The sequence below is a fragment of the Anabrus simplex genome, chromosome 9, assembly GCF_040414725.1.
Source record: "Anabrus simplex isolate iqAnaSimp1 chromosome 9, ASM4041472v1, whole genome shotgun sequence".
Classification (NCBI taxonomy): Eukaryota; Metazoa; Arthropoda; class Insecta; order Orthoptera; family Tettigoniidae; genus Anabrus; species Anabrus simplex.
Window position 1 is genome coordinate 126,513,003 of NC_090273.1, and position 23,924 is coordinate 126,536,926.

A 23,924-nucleotide genomic window follows, 5' to 3' on the forward strand; every position below is an offset into this window, starting at 1 on the left:
CATGCGTGCTCACACCTACGCAACCTAACCGCAGGGCCAACTGGCTCGGTCGATTCCTAGTTGGGACCTACACATGGTAAAAAGTTATTGCACAATTCTTGAACCGTGGCTGTGAAGAGTATAAATGAAAAATCATTTGGATCGTCCGTCCTTTCTGATTTTAGCAGTGGATGATTGCCAATATCTACCTTCGTTAGTGCCTTCACAGTTCCTTCTATCAAATCTGCCGTCTTTAGAAACATCTACTTTTAAGTCACTTCTCTTTCCTTATGTAACTCACAACAATTCATATCACAAGCGTGTCAGGAAATAACAGGGAAGCTCCGTTTACTCTGCTATTGTCAGATAGGTCTTGAAGAGCTGTGAGGAATGCCCTCTGGCGCATGAGGTTACTTAGTGGGGCTCCAAAAAGACGTTGCAAATAGGTTTACAATCAAAACTAAAGGAAATATTATTATAGTTATTCCGCAAGTCCATTTACTAAGCTACTTATGCACCTCGTCATACAACTCACAACTACTTATATAATTTGAATAATAGGTTATAAACGTAATTTCAACTGCTTTTGGTACTTTCATTTTCTGAGACAAAGTCGGATAGCAGAAGAGGCACCCCCTATTTCAACCCACATGCTCAAAGAAACCAAGTTTGTGGCTGAGACAATTTCTTACTTCAACGTTATGATTTTTGCACGTCAAATGATAGCTCAAAGTAGATAAACATATAAAAATAAATCTAACAAGTACACAGTACTATACATGTCCCTTTATCTAGTATAATGGACGTTCATGGCTAACTAGAAGGATAAAGCAACAGTGCCCTGTAACCATGGAAGGCAGAATCACAGATTAATACAGCAATTCATAAATGAAAGCAGGCGCGGTGAATATTTGAGAGGATAAATAAAGGACCTGCGATACATCTTTCATGGCTGCCAATACAAAGTTTTTATACCAGGAACATTTCAGAAGAGGAAATGTAGGCACGACAGTTTGTCCGGCATTTATGATCTAGGTTATATTTCATGCAACACCAGAAGCAAGTTCTGAGGAACCTTGTGAATATAGCCTGAGAACTATTGGTGATCTGTTAACAGACTGTGCAGTGAGACGGGACGGATGTTCTCTCAGAGTACCTAGTGCTCTTAACATTCTTAGCTAATTTAAAAGCTGCTTCTCTCTGCAAGTGTGTGTGTGGAGATGAACCTATGTTTAAAGCTATGCGTTGCTCTATTCAGCTTTCACTTCTTCCAAGAAACGGCAGGCAACACTAACATTGGAGTATATCCGAGTCTCCTCCAAGGCAGTTTGGTACAGAACAAATAACGATGCGATCCCAGAATTTCACATTATAGACTTCTTACACTGCGTTTAAATATAGCCTAACCTAATTTGATGTTCCATTCCACCTGGCAGTAGTACAGGACGAAGTGAAAATAATTGATAGGCAGAATTAACAAAAAACAGTCTACCGCGACCAGTTATCGATATAATTCAGTTAAGTAACAGCTGGGCGCCGGATATTCGGGGTTGGCTAGACTGATTTTCAGCAATTTCTCGCTTTTGAGTGAGGTGCTGTCTATCGTCAAATGTATGAAGGTTATTTCGATCGTCGCGGTTTAGCTGTACTTGCATTAGCTGTTAATCAGTGTTTGCAGACAACGATTCATCAAGCTTTTGGGAGGTTCATCTATGTGGGTTCAAAATCTATACCGATTTGGACTTAAAATCACAAGAATTTAACGTTTACATTTTCACCTGTTATAAACCGCCATGGAAGTCCGCATTTTGGAAAGCGTTCCCGTAGCAGAGTGGTCAAGGCGCTCGCTTCGAAATAGAAGGTGTGCAGGTTCGAGTCTGAATTAGGCTTTGTCTTTATACTTAATTTAAATTCAAAATTATTTATGTTCTCTACCGTTTTTAACTCATGTCACTTACGTACTTGCATACACATATCGATGGCAGAGAACGAAAGTCTTACAATTCTAAATCCATGATTTTTCAAGCAGAGACAAGAGTTTTAGCAGTTTTACATCATCGCTTCACAAAAACACACTTGTTACATATTTTAAAAAATGAAAATTCATTATAATATGGAAAATATAAAAAAATGCACTTTTAAAACTTTTAACCCTTTTGTTCTCAGCCACTGGTACAGTATAAATCTTCTTTCAGATTTATTGCCTCTGAACATTTTGTCTGCAGGCTTCTGTGATTTAAATATGTGTATCCACGATCCTCTATTCGCAACTAACTCTGTGGTCTCGTTTAATTCTAAAGCTTCCTGTTATTGATAAGATTTCATTCTAATGTTTATTAATCATTCCATAACACCACTTCATATAAGTAGCATACAGAAGTAAAGCATTTCTGTAGGCCTATAACAAGTATAATACTGTGATTAAACATTTGAATATATTTTATCAATAAAAGAACGTATGGTATCAAAAGGCATGCAGATGAATAAAACAGCTAATTTAAAAAAATCCGGCCAAATGGACTCAAACCTTCGTACCTCACATTATGAAGCGGATGCCTGAACCACTATGCAACGCGAAGTTACAGTGACCGTCATAATTTTTCGGACAGGCAGAGTTCCCTTAGAATTAAAAAAAAAAAAAAGATTAATAACATATAATTGTCTAGGACTTAACGACAAGATCAATAGGCTGGTGCAAGCCACCTTGCACAATACCACAGCCAGAGTAAAGTTTAGAGGACAACTCTCGGAGAGTTTCGCCATTAAAACACGGGTGAGACAAGGAGATGGCATCTCATGTATATTATTTAATTGCGTTCTGGAAAAGATAATTAGAGAGTGGATGAGATTCCTTCCAGAAAACACTGGATTGCGGATCGGGATTAAAGCCAACAACCTAAGGATACCATGCCTAGCCTTTGCAGACGATCTGACTTTATTGGCAAATGACATACAGGAGGCTACTATTCAGCTCCAAATACTGCACTCAATAGCGACTAAAACGGGTCTTTTGATCAACATAGGAAAGACTGAGTTTGTTACTAACATCAAAGATGCCCCTGGAAAGACGAGTCAGTGATAACATCTACATCAAGAGAGTCAAAAGTGTAAAGTACCTTGGGGAAAGGTTCTGAGAGGACCTCACCGAAACAATGGCTCTTGAACACAGGATACTCAAACTAGATAAGGCTTACCATGCCTGTAGAAAGCTATATGCTTCAAAAAATCTGTCGAATGTCAAACTAAGACACTACAATGCAGTAATCAGACCTTCAGTCCTCTATGCAGCAGTGTGTCTATATTTAACTAAGAAGACCCCACTAAGAGCCCTCGAGGTACAAGAAAGAAAGTTCCTGAGACGGATAGTGGGACCAAAAATTTTACCAGATGGAAGCTGATGGTACCAACCAAATCGTGAGCTATATAAACACCAAGAAAATCTCATAGATACCGTCAGGAGAAGGCGACTGGCTTTTTACGGACACCTATCCAGAATGGACTCAAATAGATTATCCCATAGGATCTTCAAGGCTGCTAACAAGGGCAAAGCTACTGGATTCGTGTGGATGAAGCAAGTAGAGAAGGATCTTTCGGAACTCCATATAAATCAAAATGACATAGCTGATCGGAGTAACTATCATACAACTCTTAAAACTAAATCCTTTGTAACATCTCTCACAGAAGTTACTCACAGACCAAACGACGAGGCCAGGAAATGGTCTGAGGAACGCAAGATTGAATTTAGCCGGAAAATGAAGGACTACTGGGCCATCAGGAAAGCCCGAGGTACCAACAAGAAAACAGCTGCCAAACAAACCGCTAAGAACACCAATAGTGGCAAACAATGACGATGACATTAAGAAACAGCTAAAACACAAGCACCGTGGTCCATAGATGGCCCTAACGGAAAAAAAAAAAAAAAAATTGTGCTTACTTCAGAATGAACAGTTACAGAGATAGGTACCAAAAATAAGCATGCAAATTTCATGATACACAAATTTGAAACTTGGGTACGATGCGCAAAGGTATCACCGAGATATCACTATAAAATTTGTCACAAATGGAACACAGCAATTGCTTTTACACATATCAAGTGAAAAATTCCTGGCACATTAAGAAATATTTCATTTTTGGAGTATATTATGTATGCGTACTTTACCACTTTACAAGTACATTTGGTGTTACGCTCACAGTGACACACATGTCTTTTGTCTCACACGTTGAACAACTTCGTATGTAATGTCTTTGTTCGCTGAAGTTCTTTGATCACGACGAGTTGTGGACTTGTGCCCTAACTGATTCATTAAGTTATTTATTGGTCCAGGGATCATGCTACTTCGGCAATAGCTTAAGGTCTTGTAATTTAACAATAACCTGTTCATTTGCCTCATCGAAAAATGAATACTGTTCACCTCCATTTTGATTTTTGAACTAGCCGCTCTACTCATAATGGACAAAGATAATGAGAATCCACAGACATAGCACTCGCATTCCTCGGTGCTAGCCCTGGACCTCAAGAAAAAAACAAAAGACGGCATCAGCAGCGAAATACGACATAAACCAGTCCTGTCTACAAGCCTTAAGTATGTTTTCATATTTCTCAAATAACGACGGTATTTCTTAATGTGCCAGGAATTTTTCACTTGATATGTGTAAAAGCAATTGTTATGTTCCATTTGTGACAAATTTTATAGTGATATCTCGGTGATACCTTTGCGCATCATACCCTGAAACTTATGAATGTAATTACAATAATACAAAATTGTCCGTTCGTAAATATTCGGACAAAAATGCTAAAGTACAACAAAAATATGAAAGATGGGGTCCATGTAGGAATATTAATACTCCGTGATTCTTCCCTTCCTGCGAAGCAATTCAGTCAGGCGTCTCGGCATGCTCTCCACCATTTTCTTGTAGTAGAATTTTCCCCACTCCTCTTGCAGTCGTCTCTTCACATCAGCTTTGGAATTTATGGGATGTTACATGATGTTGTTTTCCAGTATATCCCATAAATTCTCTACGGGGTTAATGTCAGGAGTTTGTGGGGGAGGATTCACAACTTTCGGACAGTTGAACAACAACCATAGCCGTACATTATAGGCCGTATGTTTCCGGCGTTGTCCCGATGAGATAAAAAACAATCCCCAACTCACATATTTTTTGCACTTTTCTTCAGGTTGTTTTTTAAAATCTGAAGATACTGGCAGTGAACCATGTTTCCATCTATAAGAATCAGCCCACACTCTCTTTGAGCTGACATACAGCCCCACACCATAATATGTCCCCCTCCAGGTTTTACAGTTGCCTTCATATTTCTTTCTTCAAACTCTTTTTTGGGCTGTCCCCCAACTATGATGCGCCCATCTGAGCCAGAAAAGTTGCATTTCGAGTCATTGCAGAAAATTCCAGTCTTCCACCAGTTCATATCTTTGCTAAGACTCTCCTTAACAAATCGTTGTCGCTTGATCCTATTTATTTTGTTGATATAGGGCAGGGATGGCGAACCTTTTCCAACTAGTGTGCCATTTTAAGTCTGGTTTAGTATTCTCATCTGTTGACTGTGCCACTTGTTGTTTTCCATTAAGGGATGTCTACAATCTACATCACCTCCCCCTACCCACCCCCCACGACTTCCTTTCAAAATTCCCGATTATGTTTCATAATATGTTATTCATTCATTTATTATACATATATCTTGTAAATACATTTGATTGCATGTTCCATGGGGCTGTACCTCAATTATGGCCAAGGCCGCTTCCTTCCCACACCTAGGCCTATCCCATCGTCGCCACAAGACCTATCTGTGTCGGTGCGACGTAAAAAAAAAAAAAGCTTTAGATATAAAAAATCAAAAGTACTAATATTGCCAATGGACTTCACTTCCTCCACTAGCTTCATTATCTTTCCATGTTGTAGATTTTACCCTCAACAGTTAAAATGCTATCCTTGTTTGTAAGGTCACATTCATGCGTTCATCAAAACATACCGCATACATGTGAGAGTTATCCAAATTAGCTTTCAACTGCTCCGAAACTTCTTCACTCATTTTTATTATTCTAGCCTTGACAGCAGTTCAGCTGGCTAGCATTCCTTTTATTCTGTTCATTATTAGTTGTTTGTTAGGGAACTTGTCAAATAATGTGTCGGACGTCAATAAGAAACTTTCTTTCAACAACTCACCATCAGAAATCGGTTTCCCATGCATGCTGTGCTATGCAGTGAGACAGAAAGAAACAGCCGCATTGATATTATTCCTTGGCTGTAAAGATGATACAAAAGAACTAGTTTGTTTTGTGTAATGTTCCATATTTTTTGAAACGAACTGTCTTCTTTCTTCATTTGAAATGGAACAAACATTTGAATGACCAGTCTCGAAATTGCGCTTTACATTAAACGTGGGGGGGATATGATTGTTTTCGAACACAGGCAACGCATCTTTTTATCAGTCCGAATTCTTGAAAAATACCTGTGTTAAGTTTCTGTTCTTTTCGGCCCCGAAAACATGTTTGCGATGTCCGTATAAAAACCATCAGAAAACGAAACTATCTCACTTCACTTTCGGACCTATCAGTGTAGCAGTGTTGCCATATTGCACGTCTGAATGGAACTAGTAATTAGATTTTTGATATTTATTTCCTACACGTGAAACCCCATAAGATATGTATTGTCTGTAGTCAAGACGTATTGTATTATTATATTATTGCTATGTTCATGTGGCGTGCCACCGAAGACATGCGTGGCATAGGTTCGCCATCCCTGATATAGGGCTTCCTTCTTGCAGTTCGCCCATGATAATCACCTCTATATAACACCCCTGGGATTGTACTTGCACTGATCCTTCCAAATTCGCTCTCAACTGCAGCAGCAATAGTGGTTGTAGTAAGACGTGGATTTCTTTTCACTTTTCTTACAATACTGGCCTCTCTTCTTTCCTAGTAAGGACCCTCGGGCAACCTGTCTGTGGCAAATTTTCAATTCTGTCTCGAAATTTGTATCGGCAGATAATATTGTTAACAGTACTTTTCTTCATGTCCAGCAAATCTGCAACTTGTGTCATGTTTCCCCCTTTTTCATGATGGAATATTACTAATTGCCTTTGATCAAATGTACTGTTCTTTCCTCTGCGTCCCATTTCACTCATGAATCATTACGTCTGCTTTGTGCATGAGGAAGGCACTGACCGAGACCTGCCTGCACAGCATGCCTCGAGTAACTAAACATCTCCTGTCCGAAAAATATTGACCAGCAAATTTTCGTATCTCAAATAAGAAAAAGGTATTATTACTTTGTAAATTCATCTACAAATCACAATCGGATAATTACAGTACCTACGGAGTGCATTAAATTCAGAGTGTAGTAATTTCGAATTTTCATAACCTGTTCTTTCTTCAATAACAGGGGTATTACATGTATAGATTATTCTGTCCGAAAAATTTTGACTGTCACTGTAAGTCAGCGTTGGCATATACAGTATGTGGCTCTGTTATTTGTACATGCTTCAATTTCTTATCAAGTCTTGTATATTCACATTAACAATTGAAAAATTGAAATAAAACGAACTTTGCAGGTAAAAACATGGTTTGTCAATGATTATTCGTTAGTGAAAACCATACTTATTTCCAAACAAGCAAGAATATTTGATATGAATGTGCCGGCAGCGACAAATGCATGTACCAGTTGTATTCGTACACATGGACAGGATAATGCCCACTGTTTGTTTGCGATGCACGGAAAAGTCTCAGTGACGGCATACGATTGGTAAAGTGCGTTACTCTCCTTCCTAGTGTATCTGTGGTGGACATGGGTAGGAATGCAGAGTTAAGTACGAAGCTTATAAACACTATATTTAAACTGGCACTTAAAGGATTTTCATTACGAAAGATGGGACAATTGGTCAATAGAACACATTCTACGGTGCGATATGTGCTTGATAAATTTAAATACAAAGGCACTATTAAGAACACGCCAACGAAACGCAGGAGAAAGTGTTTCAACTGAAAGGGAAGAATGGTTTTTTGTTCGGCTGGTAAAGCCAGATTCGAAATTTAAGTGCATCAGTATTGAGGTAACTCACAGAGGAACGAAGTGGAAAGATCAGCAACTGCACCATCCGTCGGATCCTGTATCGGCATGGGTACTATGGAAGGATCCCTCGGAAAAGGCCATATGTAAGTAGAACAGACAGACGGTTTAGACTGACATTCGCTAAGGAGGATATAAATAAGGAAAAAACATTCTGGAATGATGCTATCTGGTCTGATGAGACAAAAATAATCCCAATTTGGATCAGATCGCAACCACAGAATATGGAGAAAAATTGATATGGACAATGATGTGGTGAATACACTCCCAGCTGTAAACTACGGCGGTGGGTCTTGTAATGCTTTGGGGCTGTACGTCAGCCAGAGGTGTGGGTAACATACATTTCATTGACTGAATAATGGACAAGGAGGGCTAAAAAGAAATCCTGAAGGAAAACGTGAAGCAGAGTGCCAAAAAAGTGGGGATATCACCTGTTTATATATTCCAGTATGATAATGACCCAAAATGCACTGCTGATGTTAATAAGACATGGTTGATCTGGAACATTCCCAAGCAGCTTAGAACACCTCCCCAGCCTCCAGATTTAAATCCCATTGAACATCTTTGGACTACGTTGAAGAGGAATCTCCGTAGGCGTGTACGTACGAAGGAGGAACTTAAAAATATGATTCTTCAGGAATGGAAGAAAATCAGCCCGGACATGTGCAAGAAATTAGCGTAATTCTATGCGGCTACGATGTAAGGCAGCTATAACTGGGGGATATTCCAGTAGATACTAACAAGTTCCAGGAACCCTATATCTTTTTGTTTATTTCAAGTGTTCAATTTGCTTGTATGGATAGAAGATACAGGATTATGGGCGCACCTTTCTTGATTAGAAGCGGTATGTTTTGTTAACGTGATTGCAAACAGATACAGTAGATATATGTTTTCTGAAGGCTTTGTTGAATATATGTTCAGTGAATAAAATAATTTTCAGTTTATTATTTTCTGGCAGTGCGTTGAAGTACTAAAGTAAACAGCCTGTACGAATAGAATAGGTAGAATAGGTACATACTGTATATATAACAAGTATAACGGGTGCTTGAAAACTGAAAAACTAAAATTAAAGCTGAGATGATTTACAAAGAGAGGTGTGACTGTTGCAACTCAAGGGATGCATTTAGGATTACAAACCTGTAACACGATACCGATCACTGTTAAGGTATCATGTTTTTATCAACATACTGCACTAATTTAAGTTGCATGTCACAAAAAATATAGCTAATGATGTTCAGCTTTCAAGCCCGACAAGTTAAATCTTATCGGCCCTCGCAGTGGCCGATACTTAACGCGCCGATAGCGCTATCCGGGAGTGGTCGAATGGAAATGCCCTTTTACGCAGAGAGCGTGATGGTGGTTATTGTTTTAACCATCCTCTATTAACAATAATTAGACAGGAAAAATTGAAGGGGTCTGACACTTCGAAAAATGGAGGTATCAGCAAAAGAAAGAAGAGGGCCACGAAGGGCGCGAAAATGAAAGAATCCCTATGCCTTGCAACCTAATATAATCGGCGCGGAAGGCAAGCTACACGTTACTTTACCAACGGATGGTAAAACCAGCATTTAAGTTTACAAATAGCTTACTTTGCGGGCTGCTTTTCCAACGAAGATGTCTGTTCTATCGCACGGGAAAGAGCCTTAATACAATGCTTTGTTTACCCCCTGTGCAACTTCAGGCACCCCAAGAGCTTTTCCATACATGGTGGGTTCGTAAGAGAAACTAACGGGAACATTACCGTTAAACTACTCTTATGGATCCTGTTTCCAGCAAAACTTAATGTATAAATTTTGCTTCTAGATAGTGTATTGTCTACCTATAGAATTATTTCATGTATCAGTACTCTCGAGTTTAAGACGTTTATCGAAGACAAGAACAGGCAAGCCCAATAGACAGATTGTATTCCCTGACCTAAAGAATCTCATTAAAAAAAAAAAGAGGCATTATTAGTCTGGCCAGACTACCCTACTATAGTAATGGAGTACACCGTTTGACTCCTTCGCTGATGGTCAGCATTGAAGCCTTCGGTTCAGTGCATCCAGGGTTTGATTAATTCTTCTGGTTTGGGAACTGCGTGATGGTCTCAACACTTTTCCCTTCATATTACACAACACAGAAACAGGCAATAGTGATTACATCCCTCCGCATAGGGTTGGCGTAAGGAAGGGCATTTGATCGCAAAACAGGACTGAATTAGCCCACCGGAGTGAGAAAAACAGTGGAATAAGAATAAGAAGTAGTGGTGCAGTACACCATTACAGCCAGCGACTCAACGCTGAGTGTTGGAGCCCTCTTGGCAGGATGATTGTGTCTCGGAGGATCCTATGATACCGATACGAATGGTTACGTACTGTCCTGATAACAACATGCAAAATATGGCATTAATGAGCAAAATAATAAGGTCACATTTTGAATTGTTCACGGGCGAACGAGGTAGAGATGATATTAGTTCATTTTACCACTGCGAGCATTGCCATTTTACGCTTGAAGGCATGTAACAATTTAGGCGTAAGTACACACACGTTTTAACGCCCAGAAGATCCTGACCGCGGTCAATATTTCGAATCACTTCTAATTATTAGATTTCTGGCAACGGACTGTTTTACGTACAAGTGGAACAGAATGAAATTCTTGAAGTTTTGGCCAACTAAAAACGGACTCTCGAGTTTAAGAACTCTCCAGTCCTTTGAGAACATAATCCTGAAAAGAGTGATAGGCCTATACCACCTCTTTTCGAAAATTTCTACGAAATTTAACGAATAAAAGTTACAAGAGAACATGGTGTGAAAGACATGACCAAGAACAATGCTGAAATGCTGTACGGGTTTCCGTCACTTATAGTGTCACTGACCTGAGAAGGATTAAGTGCGTTTGCTCTATATTGTAATTAAATGGAATGCTTATTTGACATAGCCTTTTTCTTTCCAGGCAGTTTTCCCAAATTCATCGAAGTGATCACTTGGATGTGGTACTGTTTTACTATCGGATGCCCTTCCTGGCGCCAACCTTATGCGCAGGGATGTATTCACTATTGCGCGTTTTGGTGATTGGCAGTGGAGTGTCTTGTGTGCGAATGAAGATATGTATTAAACGAGGAATCAACAATAAACCGTTCAAATCTCCGGTTCCGCTGGGACTCGAACCCGATACTCGCAGAACGGAAGGAAAGTACACTGACCGTTCAGTGAAGAGCCACGGCCTTATTTGGTACAGCGAGAGAGAAAAAATAATTTTCCGTATAAAAGATTTTTCGTTCCTGTAAGTACTGCTCTACGACTTTTCAGCTGCAGCAGTTAATTATTAGTGTGTAGCCTATTGTCAACAAGGCTCATATTCGTAGACAACATACACGGATTATTCAATTCGGGGTACACAATTGCGCTGTGTAATACACTAGCGCACAAACATCAAGAAGTCTTCTGACACGTAGCAACTCGACTCGCAATCCGAGCCTCCTGGTTTCGCATTCCAGCAAATTAAGTAATGATTTTCAATAGGGCCAAAGCAGAACACAGGAAACGCATTACGTCTTAAACCCCACCCATACCCATGACAAACGGTGCCGCGGTTCTCCGCCGTGAACATGGAAAGTGGTACTGATAAAAAACAGCGTTACTCTCCCTTGAATATGCACGCTATTTTGTTAATTCGTCCTCGTGTTAAATAAAGTCATGAATGTTTACAAGGATGTGCCATTTAAGAACGCTATATGCCTAACCTATATTTAAATACATCACACATTTCTTCATTACATATTACATGCACAGTACGTAACTACCAAAAGAAACTGTCATTTGTGAACTCGAGGAAATACGGTTTCAATCCCATACGAAAAAACAGTCTAAGACGGAGCCAAAATGGTCCTTACAATTACGGAGAGGATGAACAAAATCTGGCGGTAGGAACGTAAGCGAGGTAACCGACCAGTCTTTCTTACTATGGCTACACAGCCATTCAACCTCTCGTTCTCTCTCTTCCTTGAAGACATTCGGCTTTCTCCGGCGGCCGAATGGGCCAAGGACGAAGTTAAAAGCGGGGCCACGGCAAGACATCTGTTCATCTAGCTCGCGTTCAGCGCATACCAGTCAATTCAACTACAGTAAATAGTAGTACTAAAAGAGCTCAGGGGCAGGAATATCAGCTGTCAAGTAAGAAGTTGCGTTTTTCAATATTGGTTAACGCGAAATATTACAACTGATTTCTTTTATGCGAAAGGCAAAGCGCTTCCCGGGAATCTGAATTTACTCTCCGTTCCTCAGACAATATTCCTCTCATGGAGCGAGAGAGATTTGAACTCCGATCTCCATAGTCGAAGGCTTATCCAAGAGCCGCACCGTCATTTTTTGTTGTAATAAGGAAATGAGGACGAATAAAAAGAAGGAAAGGACAAGACATTTGGAAGTAACCATGACTATCACGCCGGAGGGTTTTGGATCATTCCTTCAAATTACACGCCATTCACATATCACGCAGGAAGTCTAGGAACACATCACTCCTACTCATTACTATTAATATTATTTTTACAATTTGCTTGACGTCACAATAACGCAGGTTTTGTGGCGACGAAGGGAAAGGGCTAGGAGTGTTAGGAATCGGCCGTGAACTTAAGGCACAGAAAGTCCCAGCATTTGCCAGGTGTGAAAATGGGAAACCACGGAAAACCACCCTCAGGGCTGCTTCTTAACCTTAACTCAGTTACTGGGGTCTCTGGAGCAACCATGGCTTTATTTTGAATTTTGGTTAGATGTCCTCGGCACCATGCGATTTTCCATTGAAAATTCTACCTCGAGAAGCACTAGAATTCGATCCACGGCCATCCAAATGGAAAGACAGCAGCTAAGCCGTTGTCCTAACCACGCTCTCCCAAGCGAACAGTATTAAATACGCAAGTATAATTTGCCTCTTTTTTCACAATCGCGTCAGGACTATGAAGGAAGCGATCATTACCTTGAGGTACAGCCCCAGCATTTGCCTATCTGTTGAATGAATGCTGATAGCTAAGTGACCCAAAGCACATGGCCATATCCACGTAGTTTGACTGGCGACCGATTTAATGCTCACGCAAGACCAACCGACTCACGTAGCCTCTCTATAGACATTCAATCCGGCAGTACGCGACAAAAAGCCAATAAAATTTCGGGTACAAGGGATTGGCGACTTATGCTTAACGTAGGAATAGCGTGCAGGACAACTGGTCATATGATGCTCGAGGTTTAAACAGTGACGATATCTGTCCTGACGATGAAATAACAATATAACTAAAGAGATCTACACCCATCGGCGCCGTTACCGCTATATTTTTGGGGAGGACATTAGGAGCAAAACAACCTGTAGATAGTAGAAAGTTTACAATATTATATTCTTAAAGGCGTTATAAGCCCATTTCAATAGATGTATTTCTTAACACATCGGTCAGTCTACACTATATCAGAACAAGCAATTCAATGAACCCACAGCAATGACATGGCATCCTGTGCTGCAGCCGGAATAAGTCCGCTATTATTATTATTATAACGACGGATTTATTCGACCAAATAAAAATCTGAATACAAGTATACAATACTAACGAAACATTTACTCAGAAATACAATTAGGCCTGGGGGGCGTTAATGCTCCTGTCTAATACGACATTGCTACCTGGGAGACTTGATTATACCTCGGATCGAGTAAGGGTATGTCAGTCGCCTTGACAAAGAATACTGCAATGCATTCGAAACGTCGGCAAACTGTACGTAATATACAGAAAACAACACGGTTCAACCCGGAAAATAAACTAAATAATACGAGATACTTCAAAACAGACGCTTCTGTTTCATCACGTTACAATCATTAGTACCCAGAACCATCAATACCGTACGAAATAGAATATAGTTTACTGAAACATAGAATATTAAACAGCAGCTTGAGCAGTCATTTAATCCCATTCCCAGACGAAGCCAAACAATGGGATGTTCGAAAACTGCAAAAGAGAAGCTTACACTAAGCAATGTGGAGAAACGCGAAGCCGTCGAGAACGAACGCAATACGAAAAAATTACGATATAACACACGTAATAACGCTCATAAATAATTTACACATCATATACACATCTTCATTATAGACTGTTTAGCCTTTCATCATTCAATCTGCAGCAAGCTTCTGTCCAATTACTAAATGCCTCCACAATTCTCAATTTGTAACTGAATTGGTGGCCTTGTTTACTTCCACACCTCTTATCTTTTAAGTCATCAGAAACAGTCTAACCATCGTCTTGGTCTCCTTCTATTTCTCCATTAGGCCTTTCTCCTGGGTAACCCATCCTACTACATTTGCCTCACATAATAACAATTTAACGTTAGTTACAAACAAAACCCTTGACTAGGTCTCAGGATGCATGTAAAAAAAACCCGGAAACCTAAAAACCTACCACCGGGTGATATATTACAATATATAATTCATCATCATCATCATCTGTTTACCCTACAGGTTCGGTTTTTCCCTCGGACTTAGCGAGGGATCCCACCTCTACCGCCTCAAGGGCAGTGTCCTGGAGCTTCAGACTCTTGGTCGGGGATACAACTGGGGAGAATGACCAGTACCTCGCCAAGGCGGCCTCACCTATGCTGAACAGGGGCATTGCGGGGGATGAGGAAGATTGGAAGGGATAGACAAAGAAGAGGAAAGGAAGCGGCCGTGGCCTTAAGTTAGGTACCATTCCGGCATTTGCCTGGAGGAGAAGTGGGAAACCACTTCCAGGATGGCTGAGGTGGGAATAGAACCCACCTCTACTCAGTTGACCTCCCGAGGCTGAGTGGACCCCGTTCCAGCCCTCGTACCACTTTTCAAATTTCGTGGCAGAGCCGGGAATCGAACCCGGACCTCCGGGGGTGGCAGCTAATCACGCTAACCACTACACCACAGAGGCGGCCTATATAATTCATTCAAGGCAAAAAGAGTGAAGGAAAATGATTAGGTGGATGCAGACGACCTATTCACGTTTCTTGTCAAATCAACAAAAAATAAGGTGTAGCCTGCTGCAGCTTCAGTAGTGGATGCCAAAGTCAATACAGAATTATGCAACAAATTGTCAACTAGAACGAACCATAAACATATAGGATGCTGACGAGAGAGCAGCACTTTACCAGGTTAGTTTCCGTGAATAGTGTACACATACAAGGAAGAGTACATAATTTTCAGTTGCCACCTTCGTCGTGTAACCTTCAATATAAAATTAGCGTTCAGTCACTCAATTTGCCATGAGCAACATCAACAACATTCCTGAGGACCAAGTAGGGCCTACTTGCTGATGAACGAGTATAGAGAAAAAAGTATTTTACGATAACACCCCTGAAAATTAAAAAATAATTCTGAGTTGAAGACCGTCATTTTAAAAGGCTGCTGGTTTCTTTTATACTCTGTTTTTACCATCAATTTTCCTTTTTCAATCTTACACATAACTTACCCTCTGCAAGTGATTAAAAACCAGAAAATGCATAATACAATAGTAATAAAAAACTGCAAGGAGATATCTACAGCATTCTCCTAATTCCTCTGACAGCAACAGAAAAACTTCCAATAAACTCGGACAACACACCATTCTTTCGGAGAGCTAAGCACAACCAAGACCGTTTACTTGTTAAGAAAGCAAAGTTTCAAAAGAGGGTCATCTCGATAACTTTATTTCGTTCATGGTCGCTCAAACTGGCCCGAGGGTGACTTTCAGCTCACCAAGTTCTTTTTTTGTGGCCCGCCCAAACTGTAAATATTTTACTACCATGCAATTTTCGATTTCATTTCTAATAAAATGAACAGCTTCAATATCAACTAAACCAAGCGAGCTGGCTGTGTGGTTAGGGGCGTTCAGCTGTGAGCTTGCGTCCAGGAGATAGTGGGTTCAAAACCCAATGTCGGCAGCCCAAGATGGCTTTCCGAGTTTCCCATTTTCACACCAGGCAAATGCTAGGGCTGTACCTTAATTAAGGCCACGGCCGCTTCCTTCCCACTCCTAGGCCTTTCCTATCCTATCGTTGCCATAAGACCTATCTGTGTACGTGCAACGTAAAAAAAATCAAGTAAAATGATTTAACAGCACTGTAGGACGTACCTAATATATTTATCTTTGTCTTTAAATACCATGTTAAAGTCATTCAAATGTTCGCCAGTGTGAACTAGAAATGCCATGCAGGACAACAAATTGGTGATCTTAACAATTCTCACATGACCTTCCTACTACAGAAATTTGTGGGATTTTCTCTTGCAGATCAAAAGAATCTTTCCACCAACGTCTGACTACGCCTTGGCCATCTTACTTCTACATGGTAAATTCCGTCACCATAGGCATCAACAAGTTATTAAGTTCAAAACACTAATTCCACACTTATCAGACAAATAAGTGTTCATGCATTTTTATACCTGTCGCACCAAGTTCACAAAATTGGTTTATACACTATACAAATTAATTTAGAAGCATAGCGTAAAACCTCGGTTGCCATTCTGAAATTCCATATCGTTTATATAATTTTGTTAAACTGTATATGACCAGTAGCTCAATGCATTCCAAAACTACACACTGAAAATAAAGTACAAGAAGCCACTGACGTTTCCAACACATGAACTGTTCCAGCAAAGCATGGTGTTTAATAAATGGCAGTTATTTGTGCAATCACTGACCCTAAACATGCATAAAAATTTAAAGATCTTCTGCAAAGAACACAAGTTACAAATGGCTTAAAGTCAGAAGTGGAATAAGTAAGTCACACCAAAATACATTACTTAGAAAAGAAAAAAAAAAAAAAAGGAAGTTGTCTAGGCCCACGGATATACAATACATTATCAGTGGCAACCAAAATACTCTGGAAAAAAGAAAAAAAAAGACTATTCACATGGCTCCTTAACAACGAATACAAAGTAAACAAAAAAGACTATTCACATGGCTCCTTAACAACGAATACAAAGTAAACAAACTTTCATATTTAAACCAACTTTCTCCTTTAACCCATGCCTCTCACTTCCAGCTTCCTCCTTATTATACCATATGCAGGAAAACAGATCATAAAAATTATTACAATATCACCAAAATACAAATGAAGTAATTGCTATTCTCTATACGCCATACTATAAATAATATAGCTACTGTACCCATGAAGCCCACACACAAGTACTATACATCTTATGTGGGATTCACACTGTCTCTCTTCCTACCTCTGTATATGTATGATGACTGTGACTCAAAATGTATTAAAAAAATTACTGACCTGCATATTTTTAAAAAAGTTTGGGTGACCCTGTTCTGCGTATAACTGGTGGTGTTTATTGTTTTAAGAGGAAGAACAACTAGGCAACTAACCTAGATATTAACACTAACCAGAGGTAAAAATCAAAGGGAAACAACACTTCAAAAAATGCAGGTATCAGCAAAAGGCAAACAAGTACCACAAAGGGAGTGAAAATGAAAGACTCCCTTCCCTAGCCCTTGTAACCTAACAGCGTTGGGGTCAGAAAAGAACAAGAGTTGACCAAGGAAGGTCAGACAGCATTGATGAAAATGAGGAGCCTGGCACAAGTAAGGGGAAACAATGCCAGGACTTGCCAACCCATGCTCCCAAGTTAAGAGCAGGGGATACCATGGATGTTATTCTACTGCCCCCACCCACATAGGAAATAGCAACTGATCAGAACAAATACTATTACTAATGGCTGCTACGCAGTTTTATGTGGTAATCAAACCAGAGAAATGAGAATTTAAATTTTTTTAAATCTTACCGTGTGCAAGTGAGAAGCCGCCAAGATGTTTTCCAAAGTGATTATTACATATTCAACAACAGCTGTTGTTACTTTCTGGACTACACAACGATGGGAGTTATAGACTACTAGACAATGGATAAACAAAATTCTCGAATCAAGCAGAATTTCGTCAAAACCCTTTGGTGATGAGTGCCTAATGTAAATGATCAGTTACACCCGGCGAATGTAATCATTATGATACCACAATGTATAACTGTTAGCTGTCGCCCTCGGAGACCGGAGTTCTATTCTCGAGACTGTCGGAGATTTAATACCGTAATGGTAGGAGGGTTGATCAGAAAGGTATAGTAGCTGATGAAAAAGAAAAACGCACGGTACTGTATGATCCTTGCAATGAATATTTCATTCGACTTAATTTTAATTACTATCAAAATATAATTTCAACTCCTATGGAGATAGGCTACAAACCCTGTGGATGCCCACAACAAAAATTGCAACTATAGGTTCAATTGCTTTTGACACCTACGAGGAACTCTTACAATACCGCACGCTTATTGTCTTTGAGCGACTGTACTAACTTGGAAGGTGTTCTTGAAAAGAGCTACACCCTCCCTGCGGAATACGATGGAGACGTTGTTGGTTTAATTCATCATCATAATGATAAACTCAACTATTTTGTCGGTTGGTATTTGGCAAAACGATTTAATTATAGTGACTACTACGGTTTATAAATGTAATACGTTGAAACAGTGCGGTGCGAGAAATCTATCCTGAGAAATTAATTTTCTTTTGGCACCTCATTTGTTAAGATTGGTTGTGAAGGCCGTAAAAAGGATCTATACTAGACACATAATATATATGATTGGAATGGGAGCCTCGGGATTCCAAGCACGTGTCATTCCACAAATTGATTCATAAGACGAGTTGTTATATTCGAAGAAAATGAACAGCAGCCTCGACATCTCGGAAGGGAAGTCATTGGGCTTATCACTGGCGCTGGAGTGACAATTTCGAAGTTCCCAAGAATAAAAATATCCCCTGGGCATCATTACTGTCATCTGTCGGTGGAAGTGCCTCACGCGGTGAAAAATACATGAACACATAATTTTATACACAGAATCCTGAATGATACGATATCTCAAATAATTCCAATTCGAAGAGTAAGACCTATGAAAATGTTATGTTTCAAGCCTACGAGATCACAATATGAGCTAGGCCAGACACAAATTAAGACAGGCAATGACAGCTCACATTGACAACCGATATTTACGGAACATAACGGGCTGCAGAGGACAAGAGAGAGAGAAAAAAAAACCTCAACTCGCACATGAACTGTGTCCTGTCATATCTCTCCAAATATTACTACAACTGCTAGACTAATGGTCAATAGTGGGGAATACTATTTGTAATAAAACATGCAATTTCTAAATTCACGATGAAATGGAAAAGTATTGGGATCATGTAGAATTCTTCGAAAAGTGTACTCCTATGAATCAAGGATTCCATATCTCCTCGATTTCAATTAAACACCCGTATTTCTAGTCTCATTACATTAGTTCTATATCACTGTAAATTGTAGCAAGTAGTGTCACTTTCAGGACTCCTAAGGAGAGTCATGTCATATTTTCGAATAATATAACAGAAATAATTATCTGGTCCCTAATGGTAAACACCATGATAATGTTACTGAAGGCTAGGCTAGAGGGATGATGTACAGCAAGATTGTAAACGCGCAAAAGTTGACGTCACGTAAGAGCCATTCATGATCGCTCATACAGTGCTCACCATCACATATATACATAAGATAAGGGGATGAAAGCATTCTATAATTCGATGACAACACCTGCCGAAAAAAAGGGGGAAATCAAAAGCCGCGACACTTAATGAACACGAGAACTACACTAAAATACGAGAAAAGTTACCACACATAGAATGCAAAATACATTCAAGAATTCAGTATTACGCAACCACCTAAAAATTCCGGGAGCACGTTGTAAATCATGCTCTCCTAATGTTAAATTCAATGTGTGTGCATGGAAGATATTAAAATGAAGTTTCAACAATTACTAAACGCTACACACACAAAAATGAACCTCATAGTAAGACTAATTAACAATCAAATGATTACACGGCTGACTGTCGCTCTTGGATTTCACAAAATAAAATCGTGCACACATGCGGAGGTGGTACAATAAACATGTATTAAAGTATATAAACAAACCTACATTATACTAGCTTATTAACCATACACAGTACGGCAAGCGGGCGTATGCTGTATCAAATCTAATGCAAATCTACAAAAGGGCATGACAAAAGCCCCAGCAAATTTCCTACTACTGGATATTAAAATAAGAACTATAACATTTACAATATAATCTGCTAAACACTTCCGAAGGTATCGCAAGGACATAATCGAATATCCATAATGCACACACAGCGTATCGCATTAGCTATAGAATACACAAGCTTAATAAAATATGATACGGATACACCACCATATTACCTCACCTCTCAAATCCCCGGAAAATTCAGCAATATTCCCTTCAACTAATGAAGAAGTCACGCAAACATTATATAGTCTTTTGTAACCTCTTGGAATATGAGGTATAAGAATGTGATGTACCATGAAGTCTTTTCAAACAATATTATAAAATCGACAGGAGAGTTTATCACGCCACGTGGTTCACTGAAGTAATCATTTCTATACCGCGAGTACACGCATCACAATTATTCACATCTGTTCCAAAATTTTCTTATATCACGAAAGTCGAAGGATGCGACTACTACATAAACACAGAATTATCTTGTCGTACGCTAAGACAATAAAAACATGTGACTGTTATGAGACAACATGGCGAAGCCACAACAGCTGAGCTGACCTACCGGCAGGCACGCCACGTCTCGACACCGCGAGAAATGTTGATGTTGATAGTAAAAATAAGCTCAGTAGCACACTTTGTTGCGGACCGGAAGAGTCATATTAATATTCAATAACATTCGCAGAATAGGTCAGTCACCTCAAAGAATGCCTAACTTAAATATTTACGGTCGCTAAGATAAATTCAAACACCGTAAAACCGCCCACTCACACGGCGGCGCGTCACAAGACGGGCGGGTTTCTTACCTGCACAAACTGCCGATAACTTCCTCGTCTTGGTGTCTAAATTCTTCAATACAACGTTGTTCTTCACTCCGATTAAATACTGACATATCTTAACAATCCACACTGTTATTTTATTGTAATTGTCTCTCACAAACACAGAAAAAAGTGACACTTCTTAAACACGGATTCCTACGCCAAACCACACATACAACGCCTCACAGCGTTTTGTAATGGCGATCTTTGGCGGGAAACAGCTGAAGTATCCAACTTCACACACTTGGATTACTCCGCCTGAAACGTTCCAAACGTTAACACGTTCTTTAAAAAAATATTAATATTTATACGGTTTAAAGTTGAAGACTGTTAATCAAATGCACTTTTATACATTGTTGTAGACAACGAATTTGCAAATACCGGCAAGAATCTCAAACATGGCGGACTATTTTCTGTCGCGGAAATCTTCACGCTGCACGCTCAGAATTGTGAATTGGTAGCCGGGCGGGAAGCCACCGATAAACATCTGCCAGCTGTGCTAGCCTCTACGCAGGCTCTTGTATGGGAGAATCTGGAATCGCTATGGACGTTTATGTTCTCTAAGATAAAATAAAACAGGGAATCACAAAGGTATTCGGAAACTGTTTACTGTACTTCTTTTGTCTTCCTCCCAAACCTATATATCTGATGAGAGTAGAGCATGAATACAAACATTACGTTTAAGTATAGCAACATCTCGTCTTCAAATTCTCAAACATAATACAACAGAGGGTGGGGACCAATTACGTCAAAAAAAAAAAAAAAAAAAAAAAAAAAAGAAAGCCACACCCTCCATATATCAAGAGAACGAAAAATGACATTGACGCCTCATTTTCGATATCTGATAACAACAGTATCAATTAGTTCATAATTCTCTTCAAACCCCTCTTAATCTTAAGTTTAATGCATGCATAGAGCGCAGAAAATGCGTCAAGGCACGTCTTTCAGTCGATCTTCGCTATCTAGTGGCCAACTGGCTAAATCAGCAACATGCGGGAAATCTAAACTTACCTCTTTCACGGAGAAAAAAGTTGTCTGGTTCTGATCCTCCTGCGTGATATACGGCCCCAAACAAATATCTCGTTAATTGCAACTTAGGTTCAAGAAGAAAAACATTTTTTTTTCACAAAACCACTTAAAAGAGTAACCAGACTCTGAGGTTCAGCAGTTGAAGAATTGAGATTGAAAGGGCAAGTGATCTAAACCCACGGAAAACAATTTATAATCAGTGTCCAAACCATAGCATGGTTTTTCCTTTGAACCATACCACTTACAATAAAAGTCGATAAGAGGCATTAAAATTAATTTTTCCAGTGCCCTTGATGATAGTTTGATGTAATTCACTTTTGCTCTATACATACCTTAGTCAAGAAGTTGGAAGTTTACAAATGCCCTTAATTTTGATTTCCAATTTAAAATCATACTTTTTTAAAAATCCCTAGAGGCAGAGAAGAGAAAGATTTGAAAGAGTGCACATAAAACTTTGCTCTTGTCTCAAAAATTTTCTTTATATCACACTCTACAGCCAATATGTTCAATTAAAAGTGTGATTAACAGTAAATATTATCAGGATAATCAAAATAAATGTTCATAAAAGTTTAAAGCAATGTTAAAGAACTGAAGATGCAACATATCTTTGACCAAATCTTATCTTTCACAGACACTCCCTATCAACAGAAGAATAAACAAGTTCATATGGCTTTAATATTGTATTTTCAATTTGGTTTTAAAATTATTAATCCCAATAATACTGTAGAAGTTGTGATATTTATTGGGAGGACAGGGAAAAGAAGGAACTTGATGAGGAAGGAATATCTGCCAGTTACGTCAAACCCTGTAGAAAATGGAAACCCTCTCAACTTATAGTAAATTATCTACAAATTAAGAAGTTTGAAGGGCAAAAAGGGATGGAGTAGGGCGAAAGGGAGAAGAAACTAGTAAAACAGTCTTCCTAAAAATATGATATTCTGATAAACATGAAATACTTAGTAATAATACCGTACTTGATAAGATGTAACATTCTGACAACATAATTGACCCATGAACTGTTTTAAACTAAGCCAAATTATCAGTGAAAGTATTAATTTTAGGCGACAGGTTAAGTCCTTAACAATTTTACACAGGCCTACCATTGTAAAAAGAAAATCACATCATGTTCACTTCAAATAAAATATGCATAAAAATATAAACATACAAAAGTGATCCAAGAGTGGAAAATACAAGGAATGGCTGTCACAGCAGGCATTTTAATATCATTGTAATGTGATCAATCAATCAATTAATCAATACTGTTCTGCATTTAGGGCAGTCGCCCAGGTGGCAGATTCCATATCTGTTGTTTTCCTAGCCTTTTCCTAAATGATTTTAAAGAAATTCAAAATTTATTGAACGTCTCCCCTGATAAGTTATTCCAATCCCTAACTCCCCTTCCTATAAAGTTGTCCTCTTGAATTCCAACTTTATCTTCATATTGTGATCTTTCCTACTTTTATAAACACCACACAAACTTATTCGTCTACTAATGTCATTCCACGCCATCTCTCCGCTGACAGCTCGGAACATACCACTTAAACAATAATAAGGGTGTTTTAATTTGTTCCACCTATTCAATACTTATATTTTCACTTATAGTGGTTACATAATTAGATTTTTAGTTACATGGGACATGTTTCACTCTCAATTAAGGGCATCTTCAGCCTTTACATGTTATAACATGTAACATTACCACTTAGTCGAGCAGCTCCTCTTCTTTCTGTCAATTCCTCCCAACCCAAACTTTGCAACGTTTTTGTAACGCTACTCTTTTGTTGGAAATCACCCAGAACAAATTGAGCTACTTTTCTTTGGATTTTTTCCAGTTCTTGAATCAGGTAATCCTGGTGAGGGTCCCATACACTGGAACCATACTCTAGTTGGGGTCTTACCAGAGACTTATATGCCCTCTCCTTTACATCCTTACTACAACCCCTAAACACCCTCATAACCATATGCAGAGATCTGT

At 39.2% G+C, this 23,924-nt stretch overlaps 1 protein-coding gene across 2 annotated transcripts in view; it reads right to left on the reverse strand.

Annotated features, from left to right (window-relative positions):
* The window catches only part of crp (cropped), a 238,131-nt gene extending 217,033 nt beyond the window's left edge, over window positions 1-21,098 (reverse strand). Inside the window, exon 1 of one of the 2 annotated variants that reach the window (XM_067153617.2) lies at window positions 20,912-21,098. In XM_067153617.2, the coding sequence (XP_067009718.1) occupies window positions 20,912-20,997 (86 nt within the window). In that variant the 5' untranslated portion in view covers window positions 20,998-21,098. Of the gene's footprint in view, window positions 1-20,295; window positions 20,579-20,911 lie in introns of those variants that run through there. The other variant, XM_067153618.2, reaches the window with a different exon arrangement.
* Between the last annotated feature and the right edge of the window lie 2,826 nt (window positions 21,099-23,924).